This window comes from Nicotiana sylvestris, chromosome 11, assembly GCF_000393655.2.
Source record: "Nicotiana sylvestris chromosome 11, ASM39365v2, whole genome shotgun sequence".
Classification (NCBI taxonomy): domain Eukaryota; kingdom Viridiplantae; phylum Streptophyta; class Magnoliopsida; order Solanales; family Solanaceae; genus Nicotiana; species Nicotiana sylvestris.
This window is the reverse complement of record NC_091067.1, coordinates 154,915,544-154,930,683: the sequence shown is the minus strand read 5'-3', so window position 1 is coordinate 154,930,683 and position 15,140 is coordinate 154,915,544. Positions and strand designations below refer to the sequence as shown.

General features: G+C 32.9%; 1 protein-coding gene across 2 annotated transcripts; it reads left to right on the top strand.

The window, feature by feature from the left end:
* Positions 1-4,998: 4,998 nt before the first annotated feature.
* Positions 4,999-13,309, top strand: LOC104220139 (stomatal closure-related actin-binding protein 1). Of its 2 annotated transcripts, none has more exons than XM_009770954.2 (13): positions 4,999-5,175; positions 6,008-6,302; positions 6,528-6,656; positions 7,194-7,286; positions 8,197-8,337; positions 8,903-8,971; positions 10,050-10,133; positions 10,519-10,696; positions 11,034-11,150; positions 11,295-11,353; positions 12,166-12,300; positions 12,663-12,812; positions 12,903-13,309. In XM_009770954.2, exons 2-13 carry the CDS (start codon positions 6,021-6,023, stop codon positions 12,945-12,947), a joined length of 1,482 nt encoding a protein of 493 aa, XP_009769256.1. In that variant the 5' UTR covers positions 4,999-5,175; positions 6,008-6,020; the 3' UTR covers positions 12,948-13,309. The 2 variants fall into 2 exon arrangements, with proteins under 2 accessions (XP_009769256.1, XP_009769258.1); XM_009770956.2 differs by lacking the exon at positions 4,999-5,175 and adding an exon at positions 5,318-5,423.
* The last annotated feature ends 1,831 nt before the right edge of the window (positions 13,310-15,140 follow it).

The following is a 15,140-nucleotide window of genomic DNA, read 5'->3' as shown; positions in this document are numbered from 1 at the left end:
GTGAATACTGAAGATCATGGGAAGTTTTACTTGGACAACTTGCACCCCAAGATTTTGTCATAATTATAATTGTAGTCCCCTAAGTCTGTTTTTTGAGCTCAGCATAACATCTGGTATTCTGATCTGATGCAATTTTGTAATCAAGTTTAAAAGGTTGATGGGAATTTAGTAAATCCAATTATATTGATTTTTAACTAATTTAATTATTAATTTATGTCATGATTGTAAATCTTTCAAACTTGACGTTGAGCTTAAACTAATTTTTTATTAGTTTATATTTATGATAAAAATTAACATAGATAATGGTTTTAATAATAATATACTTATAGAGTTGTGAAGTCAACTTAAAGTGGAGCCTAGAAGCAACGACAGAGTTATTTATGCGTGACCTATAACTTATAGGCTATAAGTTACAGATTCGAGCAGTGAAAACAATCATTAATGCTTGAATTAGTGTAAGCTATCTACATTACATCCTTGGAAGGTGCAACCCTTCTTCAAATCCTACGTGAATGCGAAATGCTTTACGTATTAGACTGCCTTATAGAGTTGTGAAGTTCAAATTAGTGTAGTTATTTTAATATTGTCTCATATTATCTCAACGACCTAACTTACCTGCAAAAAAAAAAGAAGGAAAACTCATCAAACTATTTCTAAAGGAGAAATTCAATCAACTAAACTAATAAGGCTAGAATTTAAAGTCTCCTCTTAAAAGGTCATATTATAGATATGCGGTTGGGCCACTGAAGGACAAGGTACCCAAACACATCCAGGGCCTATGGGCCTATATTTGTGTATCCCTACTAGAATTGGGCTATTCACGGTGGCTCGTCCTCGTGGCCCGCTTCCCTTTCAACTGTTTTCTTTTATCTTAGTAATTCAAAATTAGCCTAATTTATAACAGTTAATTTCTAACTGCTAATTAGAAATTAGTTACAATTTTAAAATTAATAATTTTTTTATATAAAAATAAAATCTAAATAAAAATACATTAATTACGCCAAAGTTCTCCTTTAATTATTAGAAAAAAGTAAACAATGAAAATAAATGGCTACTTGTGTAAAATACCTATATAATATATGCATTTGAAACATAAATACTAATGCAATCACGTTCAACCAATAAGATCAATATCGAATTTCCATGCCAAAGCATCTATTTGTGTTCAATGTTAGAGCTGATTATTCACATACCAAGAAAATTATACAGAGAATCTTATTCAAAGAATAAGTTTTTATCAAAAGAGATATTGGAAGTACCAATACATTCCTTCTGCAAACAAGAGTATCGAATGTATTCTCAAAGTTTAAAGATAAGATTTAGAGTCGTGATTAAAAAGTAGAAGATAAACATCAAATACTTAAAGATATTTCAAGTATTATAATTAATTTTGTAAAGAAACTGTTACCATATAAATCTGACAATAAACAGTTAATATATTTGTAAAATAAGACGAAAGATGTTAACATTTAAATGAATTGATTTGGATTTTAGCTCAAGTTATATTGATTGCTCTAGAAATAGTAAGGAGAACAACAAACATCATAAAGAGAATGAATATACAAACAAACGAATATTTAAAGATTCTTAAATTACAATTAATCTGCAGTAAATCAAATAAAATTTGAGGAAAGAAATGTTTGAAGAGGGATAAAGGGTTTTTAGTGGAATAATTAACCTAATTAATATTATCAAGTGACTTTTTTCATGAGTGTGTCAAACTCTTAAATATCAATTAAAAAATATGGGAGGGAGTACATTTATTAATTAAACTATTTTCTAACTACCTACTATAGTTTAAAGACTTAGTAATTCCGAATCCCGATTAAATACTCCAACTAAACAAATATTGAGCAATTCTTCGAGCATATTCTGAAGAATTTTCTATTGCATAAATTAAAGGCAGCTAACCCTTTCAATTAGATGGCCAAACAAATATTATAAAAATTAGAGACGGAGCTAGGAATTGAACTTTATAGATTTAGGATTATAATCCTTTTAACTTATTGTATTCTAAATTAATAATTTGTACATACAGTCAAATCACTCTATAACAACCTCGTTTGGTCCGAATTTTTTTTGTTGCTATAGTGAAGTGTTGTTATAAAGGACATATATTATAACATAATATAATATTCAGTTCCGAGAAAAACTCGGCTTTTATAGTAAATGCTATTATATAAGGATGCTGTTATAAAGAGGTCTGACTGTATTCATTGAATTTTTTAATACAAATTGAAAATTTAAACAAAAATTACTGGATTCGGTCGAACCAGCAATCAACATCGTGGCTCCGTTCTTGATAATAATAATAAATTAGATGATATTCTTGACTTTAATTTATATTTTTTCGATCCTCTTTACTTGCCTAACTTTTCAAATAAAGTATAAAAAGGTTTGAGATGACTTGTGGTGAAGAATTATTAAACAAAAGCAACTCTTTTTGAAGTCAAATTTGAAAACCGCCCATTCAAGATTGCTTTCAAATTTTCAACCTCCAATTAATTAATCACTTCAATTAAATAAGTTATTAAATATTTTGTAATAAATAAAATATGAAAAACTTTATTAAATGTGATTCAGACAACAAATAGTACAATAATATGGTTTACTAAAATTCACGAGAAAAACAATTCGCGTGCGGTCTTTCGTATGTTCCCCTTCGTCGGCGGACACGTGGCAAATTCTGGGGAGCCCCTATGTTAGCCGTCCAGTTGGTATATTTCAGTAAATAAGAATCATATTATGGGTATTTTAGGAAATTGGTATTTACCAGAGGTGGAGCCCATTTGACAGGTGATTTAAGATTTAAGCATAATTACTTTAATTAAGTACGTTCAACTGCCTAACAAATTCTTCCTTCTTCCTTTTTTCTTTTGGTAACTAACAAATTGACAACTCTAACTTTGGAATCACACAACTAACAAAATTTTAAAAATAAATAAATAAAAGTAAAAGAATAATTTGTTTTGATATACTTTTAAAGAGTAGGATAAAAGATCAAATTTTTAAAGTATAGATAAATATAAAGCTACAAGTAAAATTTCTATTATCATGCTCGATAATTATTCGAAGTATTATTAAAAAGTTAAGGATTGTTAGGTTTATTAACGTGAAAAAATAGTTAAAAATACCTTAAAAATTGAAGCTCGAGTTCGTTAGTACACTTGGTACATGTTTGAATTTATACCTATTTTTTTGACTATGTATAAGACAATCATTTAACCAAAAAAGAATTCATAACTTAATATATCGAAATGCCACATATTGAATAATTTTAATGTATTTAAAAGATTACTTTTCTTACCGAAAAATAGTATGTAGTAGAAGTTTTCAACCAACAAAGTATTTATTTTGCTTACTAGTTATTTTCTTTCTATTTTCTAATCCACTTAGGTGAATTTGCTCATATTATCAATCCTAAGTTCAGACAAAAAAAGAATGCAATAATTTGACGCAAAATTCAATAATAAACTAATTAATTTATGATAAATCTTTATAATACATATATGATTTTTGATATAGAATTTGAGGGATAATAGGAAGTATTACAACTAAGCTATAAGGCTTAACCATAATTGCTTGACCTATTTAATTTAGTAAAAGATCCCACAATCAAGAAGGAGATTTTGTTGTCTTTGTAAGAATTGTCAATCAATTTTATGGTCCAGCTCTTTAATTTTAACCATAATTGTAACTTTTTTGGTAAAAATTTATGGTCCAACATTTAAATTTGAATTTTTGTAATAGCTGCCAATTAATTTTAGGGTCCAATTCTTAATTTGTTTCCATATAAGTTTTGGCTGATTTTAGACTTTTGGAATCTTCATTTGCTAACTCTTGTTTTTTAATTCATCATTAATTTGTGGGTTCAACCATATACATCCCTAATTAAATAATTGATCTCAAGGCCTTTTTGATAACGTTTCAATATATTGGAAAGTCATATACTCTTCTATTATACATTTTCTTAAATTGAATTAGTATATAACTAGCATATTCTTTTACTTAGTATATTCCTTGTATTATATTTATTAATTTGAGTGACAAGTCATTTGTACTATATTTTGTAATTTGCTATCATATTCTAACATTAGTCATTAATAATATAATTTGTTAATATTCAAAGAAATTATAACAAGTTTTAAATGTACGAAGCAATTAATAGGTGAAGCTAAATTTTTCATCAAATGATCCGATGGAATAATAAGATGTCTAATATTTAAAATGTGGAACTAATAGAATAAACTTCTAAAGTACATGTAAGCTCATGTCCTTGTAATAACTCTTGTTTTATAAGACGCAGTAAAACCCCATCAGAATGAGCTTTCTATGGTGCGAATCCGGATTAGTCGGACGTATGGATTCCTAAAATCTATATAGATAAATTAAAAAGATTAAAGTTTTTTTAATTATCTAAACAAAAGAAACAATTTCAAAAATTTAAGTAATATATAGGGCAAAATTCTATAAGCAAAAAAAAAAGTGATTTAAGAAAATGAATCAATCAAGTTTTTGAAAGATTTGATTATGTAACATACTACAATTTATAACTTTCTTGCGAAATGTTAACATACCTAAAAAGTATTTAATGATATTTTATTGACTTGTAGAAAGCCAAAGAAGCCAATAAAATACTAGGTACTGTAAACTTATTCATGGTACATAAAATATAATCTGAAAATACCCTTTGACTACTGCCTATTTCTGTAAAAATATTAATCATATTTTCAAGCCATGGACAAAACCTACCAAAAAATTGATATCAATAAACATAACAACAAAAATACTTTAAATAGTACTTCAAATTAGCACCCATTTGAAGTAGCTACCAAACAAATACAGTACTACATATTGAAAGATACTATACTTACTATATTAGCCTAGGAGACAGAGCCATTCAGGCCTAACCCCACCCACCCCCCACCATTGGCATAGGGGCCTGGGTAATGTGGGGTTGGGGTTGCTTTTTCCCCTTAACTTTTTAAAAAGCATATAAACTCTTTAACTCTCTCTCTCTCTCCTCACATTTTCTGTCTGAAAAACATCATCAAGACTAGCCTTCATGCTATATACTACTAACCAATTCAAGAATCCATTTTTTCAACTTTTTTAAAGGACCCAATTTTTTTATTTAACTGATATAACTTTGCTTACACCATACTTGTATGATCTGTGAGTATATACAATCTTGAAACTTTACTTTTGTTATCTGTTTGTTACTGTACTTTTTTTGTTTGTTTTTGTTTTTGTGTTGGTGGTTGTGTTTCTCTCTTTTCTGGTGAATAAATATAGAGTTTAGGGTATCAAGTTGTTGGTGTTCTTGAAAACTTTCCATGTTTGTGATTTGGAATATTTTTCTAGCCATGGAAAAAATTTTCCTTCTATTTTTGGAATCCTATGTTAATTAAAAGTTGACTTGGGTATGAACTTGTGAATGTTACTTTTTAGGTTTTGATGTTTTGATGAATTATTTTCATGGATTGTGTTGTTTTAACCATGTACTGCTGTAAAGTTGTTATCTTTAGGCTGTTAGTTTCTACGTTTATGTCCAAAGTCTTGATTTTTACTCTTTAAATTTGGATTAATTTGGTAATGTAGGTAATTTTCAGGGATTTGGCTGTTTTAGCCGAGGGTGTATCGGAAACAACCTCTCTGCCCTTCCAGGGTAGGGGTAAGGCTGCATACATCTTACCCTGTGGGAATTCAGCGGGCTTGTTGTTGTTGTTGTTGGGTTGTTTTAGCCATGAACTTCTGTAAAGTTGTAATCTTTATGCTGTTAGTTGCTAGTTTTAGGTCCAAGGACTTGATTTTTACTCTCTAAATTTGGATTAATTTGGTAATGTGGTTAATTTTTGGTTGGTGGATAGTAACCTCCATGAATTTTAGCTGTAAAAATTATGGTTGAACAGTGCAGATTGTTTTTTGTTGTGTGAGTTTTAAGTTAGATAGAGCATATATCACTGCTTTTGGTAGATTATGGTTGATTGGTTAAGGACTTGTGTAGATAATTTGGAGTTATGACAAGGGTAACTCGTGATTTTGGCAATACGATGCAAAGGGATGCTGTTCCTCCTGTATCAGCAGATGTGATCTTCCCTTCTAGCCGCTTTCCAAATTACAAAATAGGAGCTAACAATCAGATTGTGGAGGTGAAGGAGGATTCTACGGCACTTACAATGAAAGAGGTGGTTGCTCGAGAAACTGCCCAGTTACTAGAGCAGCAAAAACGACTCTCCGTTCGCGATCTAGCTAGTAAATTTGAAAAGGGTCTGGCTGCTGCCGCCAAGTTGTCTGATGAGGTACGGCCTAAATTATGAGTTTGCATTTCCACTATTCTTGAATGGATAATTCCATAGTTATAACTCAGGAGTTTCCTTATCGGCCAGTTATTCATGTGACAATCGAACAAAAAAAGAAATAAGAAAAAAACATGGAATATGTTCCTTTTTTGGCCTACTCCCCGTTGGTAATGTTGAGTTTGTCATATAGAAGTGTCTTATAAGTATCTTATACGTGGCGTTCAGGCAAGACTCAAAGATGCAGCTTCACTGGAGAAGCATGTGCTGTTAAAGAAGCTCAGAGATGCACTTGAAGATTTGAGAGGACGTGTGGCGGGGAAAAACAAGGATGATGTGGAGGAAGCTATTGCGATGGTTAGTTTTGTGTCCTTTACAGGCTTTCTTTGACTAGTTCCGTATGCCCTTTTTGAGTGATATGCTTCTTTGCAAGATAAATATTCCTGCTAGGAGAGAATCTGAAACCTACTTCATAATGTAAGTTGTAACATTGGATAAAGAGTACGCTGCTTATTAATGCTTGCATGTCGGTGCTAGAATAGCTTGTGATTTGTAGAATTTTTAGAGATAATATTATGTACAAATAGAGTATATATGTAATGAAGACTGTCATTACTACCTATCAAAAATAAAAAATGAAAACTGTCATTACTCAGTAAGAAGTGATGACTGTCCACACTTCCATTTTGACTTTCAGCATCCTCAGTTTGCTGATGACTTTCGGTTTTGAGCTGAAATATCAAGATGCATTTTCTTATGCTTTTATGCTACATAAATCTCATTAAATAAAATATGTGTGAAAAATTTCCTGTATTTGACAGTAGTTACTGTTGAAAATTTCTCCTGACCCTCCTTTTTAGCTGTATATCTTTGTCATCTTGAATTTTTTCATAGGTTGAAGCTTTAGCAGTACAATTAAGTCAGAGAGAAGGAGAGCTGATTCAGGAAAAGACCGAAGTTAAAAAGCTTGCAACTTTTCTGAAGCAGGTAAAACATAGTATGTGTTGAGAAATGGTCGTGAGTTTTCATTTCCTATTATGGACTTTGAATAAAACTTTATCGAGTCTACTATGCTTCCTGGATTGTAGGATGCTTATTCTGTCTGTTGGGTAGATAGTTTTATGGTAAATGGTGTAATTAATAAGAGCTGTTTCTTTTCATCTTCTTGAGCCGAGGGTTTTGTATCGAAAACAACCTCTCTACTCCCTCGGGTAGGGGTAAGGTCTACGCGCACACTACCCTCCCAGACCCTAGTTGTGGAATTTTACTGTGTTGTTGTTGTTGTAATTAATAAGAGGGTTTTCTTTAGAAAGTAGCTATTTCTGTTTGACAATAGTCTTGCGTCATTAGGAAATCATTTCTGTCGTTTTTACTGATTTCAGATGAATTACCAAATAGTCAGTTCTTTAATGTGCTTCATATAGATTACACAAATAACTTAAAAAGTCATAATCTAGAAGCAATTTTTAAGGAAAACTGGAGACTATCTTTGTCTTTAATGAGGTTAGAGTGTAATATTGAGGCTAAACTAATGGAGTTAAGTAATCAGTTCAAGTTGTTAATTTCTCGAGCAGTCCCGCAAATTCAATCTGTAGCATCGGAGTCTTACCACTTTCTCTTTCTCTATCTAATCAATCAGTTTACACCTTCATCCCAATTCGTGCTATACATCACAGATTTCTCTCTTTTCAGTTTCTTTTTCACTATTTTTCTTTGCTACTCTCATTTTTTATTTTCCCTGAGTCGAGGGTCTATCGGAAAAACCTCTCTACCTTCACTAGGTAGGGGTAAGGATGCCCATACTACCCTCCCTAGACCCCCTTGTGGGATTACACTGGGTCTGGTGTTGTTGTACTCTCATTTTTTTATTCTGATCTTAGTTGCAATTATTGAAAAGGCTTCTGAAGATGCTAAGAAACTTGTTGAGGAAGAAAGAGCTTATGCAAGGGCTGAAATTGAGAATGCAAGAGCAGCTGTTCAGAGAGTGGAAGAGGCTCTTCAGGAGTATGAACGAATGTCCGGGGCCTCAGGAAAGCAGGTTTTTTCCAGCATTCTGATTGCCCAATTTTGCTTTATATTAACTTTTTAATGTGGTGAAATTATTACTGCTTTTCATATCCTGTAAGTTGATGTCTTTTGTTCTCTGTCTTCAATTAAACTTTTTCCAAATATTGACATGCTTTGAGGACCCTGCGCGCAGTGCTGTTCTCCCTTTAGCCCATATTTTCTTCATGTTTTGCTCAACTTCTTATAAGCCTTGGATGGTTCTGTTAACTGTATATCAATTATATGTGGAAAGCGCTATCCTATACGCGTTGTTTCTTACTTATTGGATCTTCTCTCTTCCGCCTGCTGCTTTTACTCTATTAAGTTTGTTGGTCACTTGGTCCAAAAGTGAAAGCTCTGGTTTTTTTTCCTTGTATGTACTGGCAGAAATATTTTTATGCAAAATTTTTTGATACAATAACTGTGACTTATTTGCACACTGTTCTATTCCTCATTTATTTTGGTTTATTTAAATCTTTAATATTAGCAGCTTGTTTTGAGCCCACAACTTTTCGTTTCTTGATCATGCAAACCTAATACAATTTGCTGGATATTAGGACATGGAAGAATTGATGAAGGAAGTTCAAGAGGCAAGGCGAATCAAAATGCTACATCAGCCTAGTAAGGTATCTGCGTATTGGCTTTTTCTACCGTGATGTTGCATTAATTCCATTTAAGATTCCCTCCATGTTTCTTTATTTTCTCTATTCTTTTATATACTCTTGGTCATATATCTGGTTATGCGACATGTGCTGGCCGATAGATGTTATGTGAAGGAGAATTCTTAGTATCAGGAAGCGACCTATTACGGGACCCTTAAACTTTTCAAAAAAAGATCTTTTTGTGCTTTTGGTAACCATGATGATGCAGCATTCATATTTAGTTTCTGCAATCTGGAGCTTAGCCTTCGTTTTATCCAAATTCAAAAGAAACCAGCCAAAGATAATAGTATAAGACTTCCAAATGATAGTTCTAGTTGGGAGAAATGTCGTACTTTCAACGTGAAGCTTATTTATTCATTTGAGAAAGCATGAACTTATTTTACTTGAAGAAAGAAACCACCACTGTTCGCACTTCCCACAAGCCACACTCTCTCCTGGTTCATGGGAACCTCTTACTGCTCCGGCCAGCTAATCCCTCTCCTTACCCTCTCTCAATTTTTCTAGTTTCTTTTTATCCGAGAAAAAGTTAAAATTCAGGATTGCCATCACATTCGAAAGAATTAGGTAGTTTTGCTAATAATTCACTAAAATGGCCACATTGGAAGAATTGAAGACCTGCTGCTTTCAGAAATCAATGGCGCTAAAAAACAAGTTTTCCAGTGCCATAGGAAGCAAAAGCGTATTCTTTTAATAGTTCTGTACTGGAAACTTCCTTAGATTGCTTATGTGGGAGTTGGTAGTTTTTTCTCATTCACAAATACATGGATGAGGTTTTATTGTAGAAAATATAGAAGAAGCTCCGTATATAGGAGTTTAGCTTTAGTCTACTAAAATACAGCAAGTTTTGACATGTTAAACTTACCTTATGAAATAAGTACAGTTATTGAATAACGAAAATTACCACAACAAGATTCATAATTATGACAGAGTTGGAAAGAGTATTACTATTAACCTAAACACCTGTGACCTAGAACATTCTAACATATGGCTAAATAAATTCTCGACTTTCGACATATCTAATACATGATGCTTCTGCTAACAGGTCATGGACATGGAGCATGAGCTTCAAGCATTACGAATGCAGCTTGCAGAGAAATCCAAGTATTCAGTACAGCTTCAGAAAGAGGTATATGCATGTATCTTTTTTGATACTTCCTGGTCTTTATGGATAATGTGAGTATGGCGAATAGCGTATTTCGCTTGTGGCACTTGTGTAAATTACAGAAAATAAATGATTTGTTGGTTTTAGGAACTATCCTCAGTTTAATATACTGATATTGACTGAAAGGAAAGAAGTACATCTTTAAGAAACACTGGAAGTCAAAGATATTGATGAGAACAATGTCAATTGAAAGAAGTCAAGATAATGCTATTTGAATTTCTTTTTTTATTTATTGTTTGTGATATAAATTTTTGTGTAACACGGGTTTGGTAAGAGTTCAAGTTATGCTATAAGGGCAAAGTTGTAATATCAGAGTAAAATAGTTCTGATATACCATCTTGTTTGGCAGCTGGCAAGGAAGATGGGTGAGGAAACTGTATCACAGTTATATGAATTAGATGGCACGGAAGCCCTGGGCTCGTTTTTGCAAATACAGCCCTGTTCTCTGGCTGCTCCAGAACTTTCAGAATGTTCAATTCAGTGGTATCGCTTGGCTTGTGAAGGCGGGAAAAAAGAACCTATTTCAGGTATATGAGAGTTAGTTTACATTGCCCTCTTTGTCTATGCTGCTTGATTAATGTTCTCCAGATACTTAATGCATTAAGATAAAGGGTATTTTCGTCACGGGTTTCTCTCTGAATGATCCTTTACACAGCTTTTCAAATAGCCATCTTCCCACTAGAGAGCTTGTACATGTTGAAATTGTCTTACTGCCTTTATTATGGTTTTCTTCTGTAAGCATCTTATATTCATGTTTTAGCTAAGCTTCCTCATTTTTTAAAGTGACACTTGCTCTTGCATTCCAATTTAATGTGTAGTATTAACTTTTGTCCATTTCTGACGTGTTCAACTATCTGAGTTCAGGGGCCACCAAACCGGTTTATGCTCCAGAACCATTTGACGTTGGACGAGTTTTGCAAGCCGAGATAACATTTGGAGACCAGACAACATTGATGACAACTGCTAGTGCTATTGATCCAGGTTTGTCTCGATTCCTAATATGTAGTGCTTTCCGTGTGCTGTTCAATTCTAGTAGCTGCTGGCCTGACTTAGATATTGGTTTAGCTGAAATTACTTCTGCATTTCCATACCTTCATAATGATTGACACACCTTTCCGTTAACAGCTGCAGGCTTGGGGAACTATGTTGAAGCTCTGGTGCGGAGGCATGACATTGAATTCAATGTATGAGTCCTTCAATTTAATTTTGCACCTTTATTAGGAATAAATCAAACTTGAGTTATTTATTCATTAATTTACCATCTATTTTTTTTATATATCTTCTAATTGTTTCCGCGTGGCTGCGTCGTCTTCACCATGACGTCTCAGCATGCTCTCTCTCTATTCACCAATTTAAATAATCTTTCTGCCCTGTAGTTGTGCACTCCCTACAGACACATCACATTTTGCACGTTAACATAATTAAATAAATAAAAATGCCAAATCTCTAATAGCTTAACTTCTAGAAGAGGCGGTTACACAATTCAATACTATATCAAAGCTAACTTTTGGTAGTCTGTTCTCATGTTTGTAAGTCCACATTAAAATCCATGCATGAACACCAAAACTAAGTTACACTGCGTGAGTATGTTGAGTTATATAGTTGTCCCTTGGTTGTGCAAATACTGCCAAAGGGGTATTCCACTATTTGCCTTCTCTAACTGTCTCCTCTCGTTTTGCTCATTTGAACATGGTATCAAAGTAGACAGATGTTAATATGTTCAAGGTTCACCACCACCCAATAACAAAATGTATTTGCATACAAATGGAGTGTATTTGGCCATATTAAAAAAATAAAAGTGGTTATCCTTTAATAGTTTAAGTTTCTAAATAAGACGATAATATAATTGAACAACATATTTTCCATTTTCTAAAAGAACATAAACCTGAGAATGTGAATAAGAATAAGAAGGATTCTATCTTGGTCTATTGACATTGTAGCTGCATTTGTCTTTTTCCAACTCCTTTAATGCATATCTTTATTGTATGTTTTGTAGGTAGTTGTGGTCCAGATGAATGGAACGGATCATACATCAGAGAGTATCCATGTATTACACATTGGAAGGATGAGAATGAAACTTCGTAAAGGGAAGACAAGTGTAGCAAAAGAATACTATTCCGCTTCAATGCAGGTATTCATGATGCCTACTCCATAGCCATTTCTTTTATTAGGTATTTGATCGAACTAAGATCAGAACTTTGAAATACTTGGAGTTTTCTCAAGTTGGGGCAGAAGATGAACGAAGTGTTTTGAAGCTTTTTTGAGCTCTTGGAAATATGGCAAAAACATTGATTTTATTATGTAAATTAGAGATAGTGTTGCGAGAGCTCATAGAATAACAGAAAGAACAATACCATCATGTTGTATAACTAGCAAAACATAGGACTGCCCACAAACTTTTATCATAAACAATAGGCGATTTATACACGAGCATCTAAACAACTGCCAACTCTCCTTCCCTAACTCATTTGTAACATTGCCTTTTTACCACAGTTATGTGGAGTCAGAGGCGGGGGCAATGCTGCAGCTCAGGCAACATTTTGGCAAGTAAAGACAGGGCTCTCCTTTGTATTAGCGTTTGAAACGGAGAGAGAAAGAAATGCAGCTATTATGCTGGCCCGAAGGTTTGCCTATGACTGCAATGTAAGTATAGACTTATCATTAAACAACTAGCGAAAAGCTGCTGTTCTTGTTATCTTTATCAGAAACGACTTGTTTAATTTTAATTTGTAGATCATGCTAGCTGGACCGGATGATAGAGCAGCTCTTGGATCGTAAGAAACTATAAATTTTCCGCGGGAGAAGTTGTAATTATACTGACTCTGATGTATCTATAGGTTTTATAGTAGTGAATATCATATAGTCTTGATTGTTGTGTGGCTTTTTTTTCACCACCTTCTATTCTCTTCTTTATCTCTATCTATCTTGATAGCAAGGCAGTGTTTTTTTACTTGCCACCATTTGATTGTAATGATTCTTTGGTTCTGGTTTCTTTGTTTTGTCAAGTGATTGTAATTGAGCTTCTCACTACTTTGAGTTGGCAATGGCTGGCACTGATTGCCTATGCTTATGCTTTTCAAACAACAAGTGATCCATTTTTGTATTAGATGAATGATAGAACTAATAGCCCGTTTGGTTAAGCTTCTCCAATCAGCTTATTTTGAAAAGTATTTTTTTAAAAAAAAGTGTTTTTCGTTAAGTACTTTTGGTGAGAAACAACAATTTGTATTTGACAAGCTTTTATAAAGCGCTTCTAAGTGAATTTTTCAATAAGTGCTTTTGGGAAGAACCTACTTTTTCTGCTTCTACTTAAAAGTGCTTTTTTCCCTTTAAAAAACTTAGCCAAATACTTTAACTTTTTGAAAAAAACATTTTAGGCAATTTTTTTTTTGGCCAAATAGGCTTATAAGGCATGTTGGTGAATGGTGATAAGAAATGATTAGTGCTATCGAAGGAAATATTTAGACCATTTTGCAAAGTTCAGGTATATTTGTAAAAATAGCACGGGCTAGCCAGTTTTCGGACGAACTGGTCATTAAAAAATAGCCAGCGTTTGTAATGTTATTATAAAATAGCTATTATTTTGCTGCAACACGGAAAGTTCTAGCATAATATATTGGAGATCGGTGCACCTGTGTATGAACTTTCAACATATTATGCTGGAACTCCGACACGCGGAAAGTTCCAGCATAATATACTGGAGATTGGAGCACCTGTGTATGAACTTCTAGCATATTATGCTGGACCGATATATTATGCTTGAAGTCCAGTATATTATATTGGAATTCTAGTATATTATGCCGGAGTATTTTTCGGATTTGAACAGTGTTTTCGTTCAGATTTATCTTTACATCAAAAGTGGCTAAATTTCGATTACTTTTGAAACTATGACTATTTTTGAATGACCACTTGTAAATCTGGCTATTTTTGAATTTCTCCCGGTATATTTGGACTTTTTCCCTTGCTAAAATGAACTTCTGTGTTGTAATGATTTTCTAAATCATCAGTGAATTTAATTTGTTATATAGGTTATTTACCATATGAATTGAAGCTTAACTTATTTACAGTGCCTGTGTAAAATTCTGTTTATACTATTAGGTCACCTAATAGATATCCAACTCAACCCAAGCCAATGCCAACTTTTCAGCCAACGTTCTCACAAATGCCAGAATCGCTGAAGGATTTTGTTCTTTTTGATATTTCTGCCACTACTACTATAACTACTATTAGTATCAATGTTGATGTATCATCCAACTCAACTCTACTACATTCCCGTGCAAGTCTTAACTTAGTAGATAGTTGCCAAGTAACTAGCTTTCTCCAGGTTAATCAAGATCATAGTCCGTCAAGGACCCCCCTTTAACTAATCCTTAATAGTATTATATAAAATACTTCCTGTTTTCAAAAAAATAAATAAATAGATATCCACATGCAGTCTTAATAAAGAGTGGAACTTAGTAATTTTAAAAACAAAACAAGTTACCTATTGCACAACAGGTAAATGTGATATGATAATGTAATTTTTTAACTATGTCACATAATTTAAACTTTTAGCTACTGTTAATTAATATTAGTCAAATCACTAGTTTTTATGTGACTTGATTATAAAAATACTTTTTTGTGGAATTAATTAAGAACCATGGAAAAAGAAACAAGTTGCATTTTTAACTTGGTTTAGTTTGGGATTTAGAAAATTACAACAACAATAACATACGCATACCGTATCCCTACCTTGTGAGAATAGAAAGGCTGTTTCCAATAGACCCCCGGGTCAGAAAACTATTTACTGCAAAAACTTTTGGAAGAGAGAGAAATTAGATAGGCTAGCAAGAGTTTGCTAAATGAACTTCAGGAGTAAATGCTCGAAAACGAGAAGCAAAATACTTTGGTTATCCATTCCAATTGTCGTTTAATTGAGCTTATGTAGTGTTGCATGTTTGTATCACGTCGGCATTTTGATAAGAAAATTCT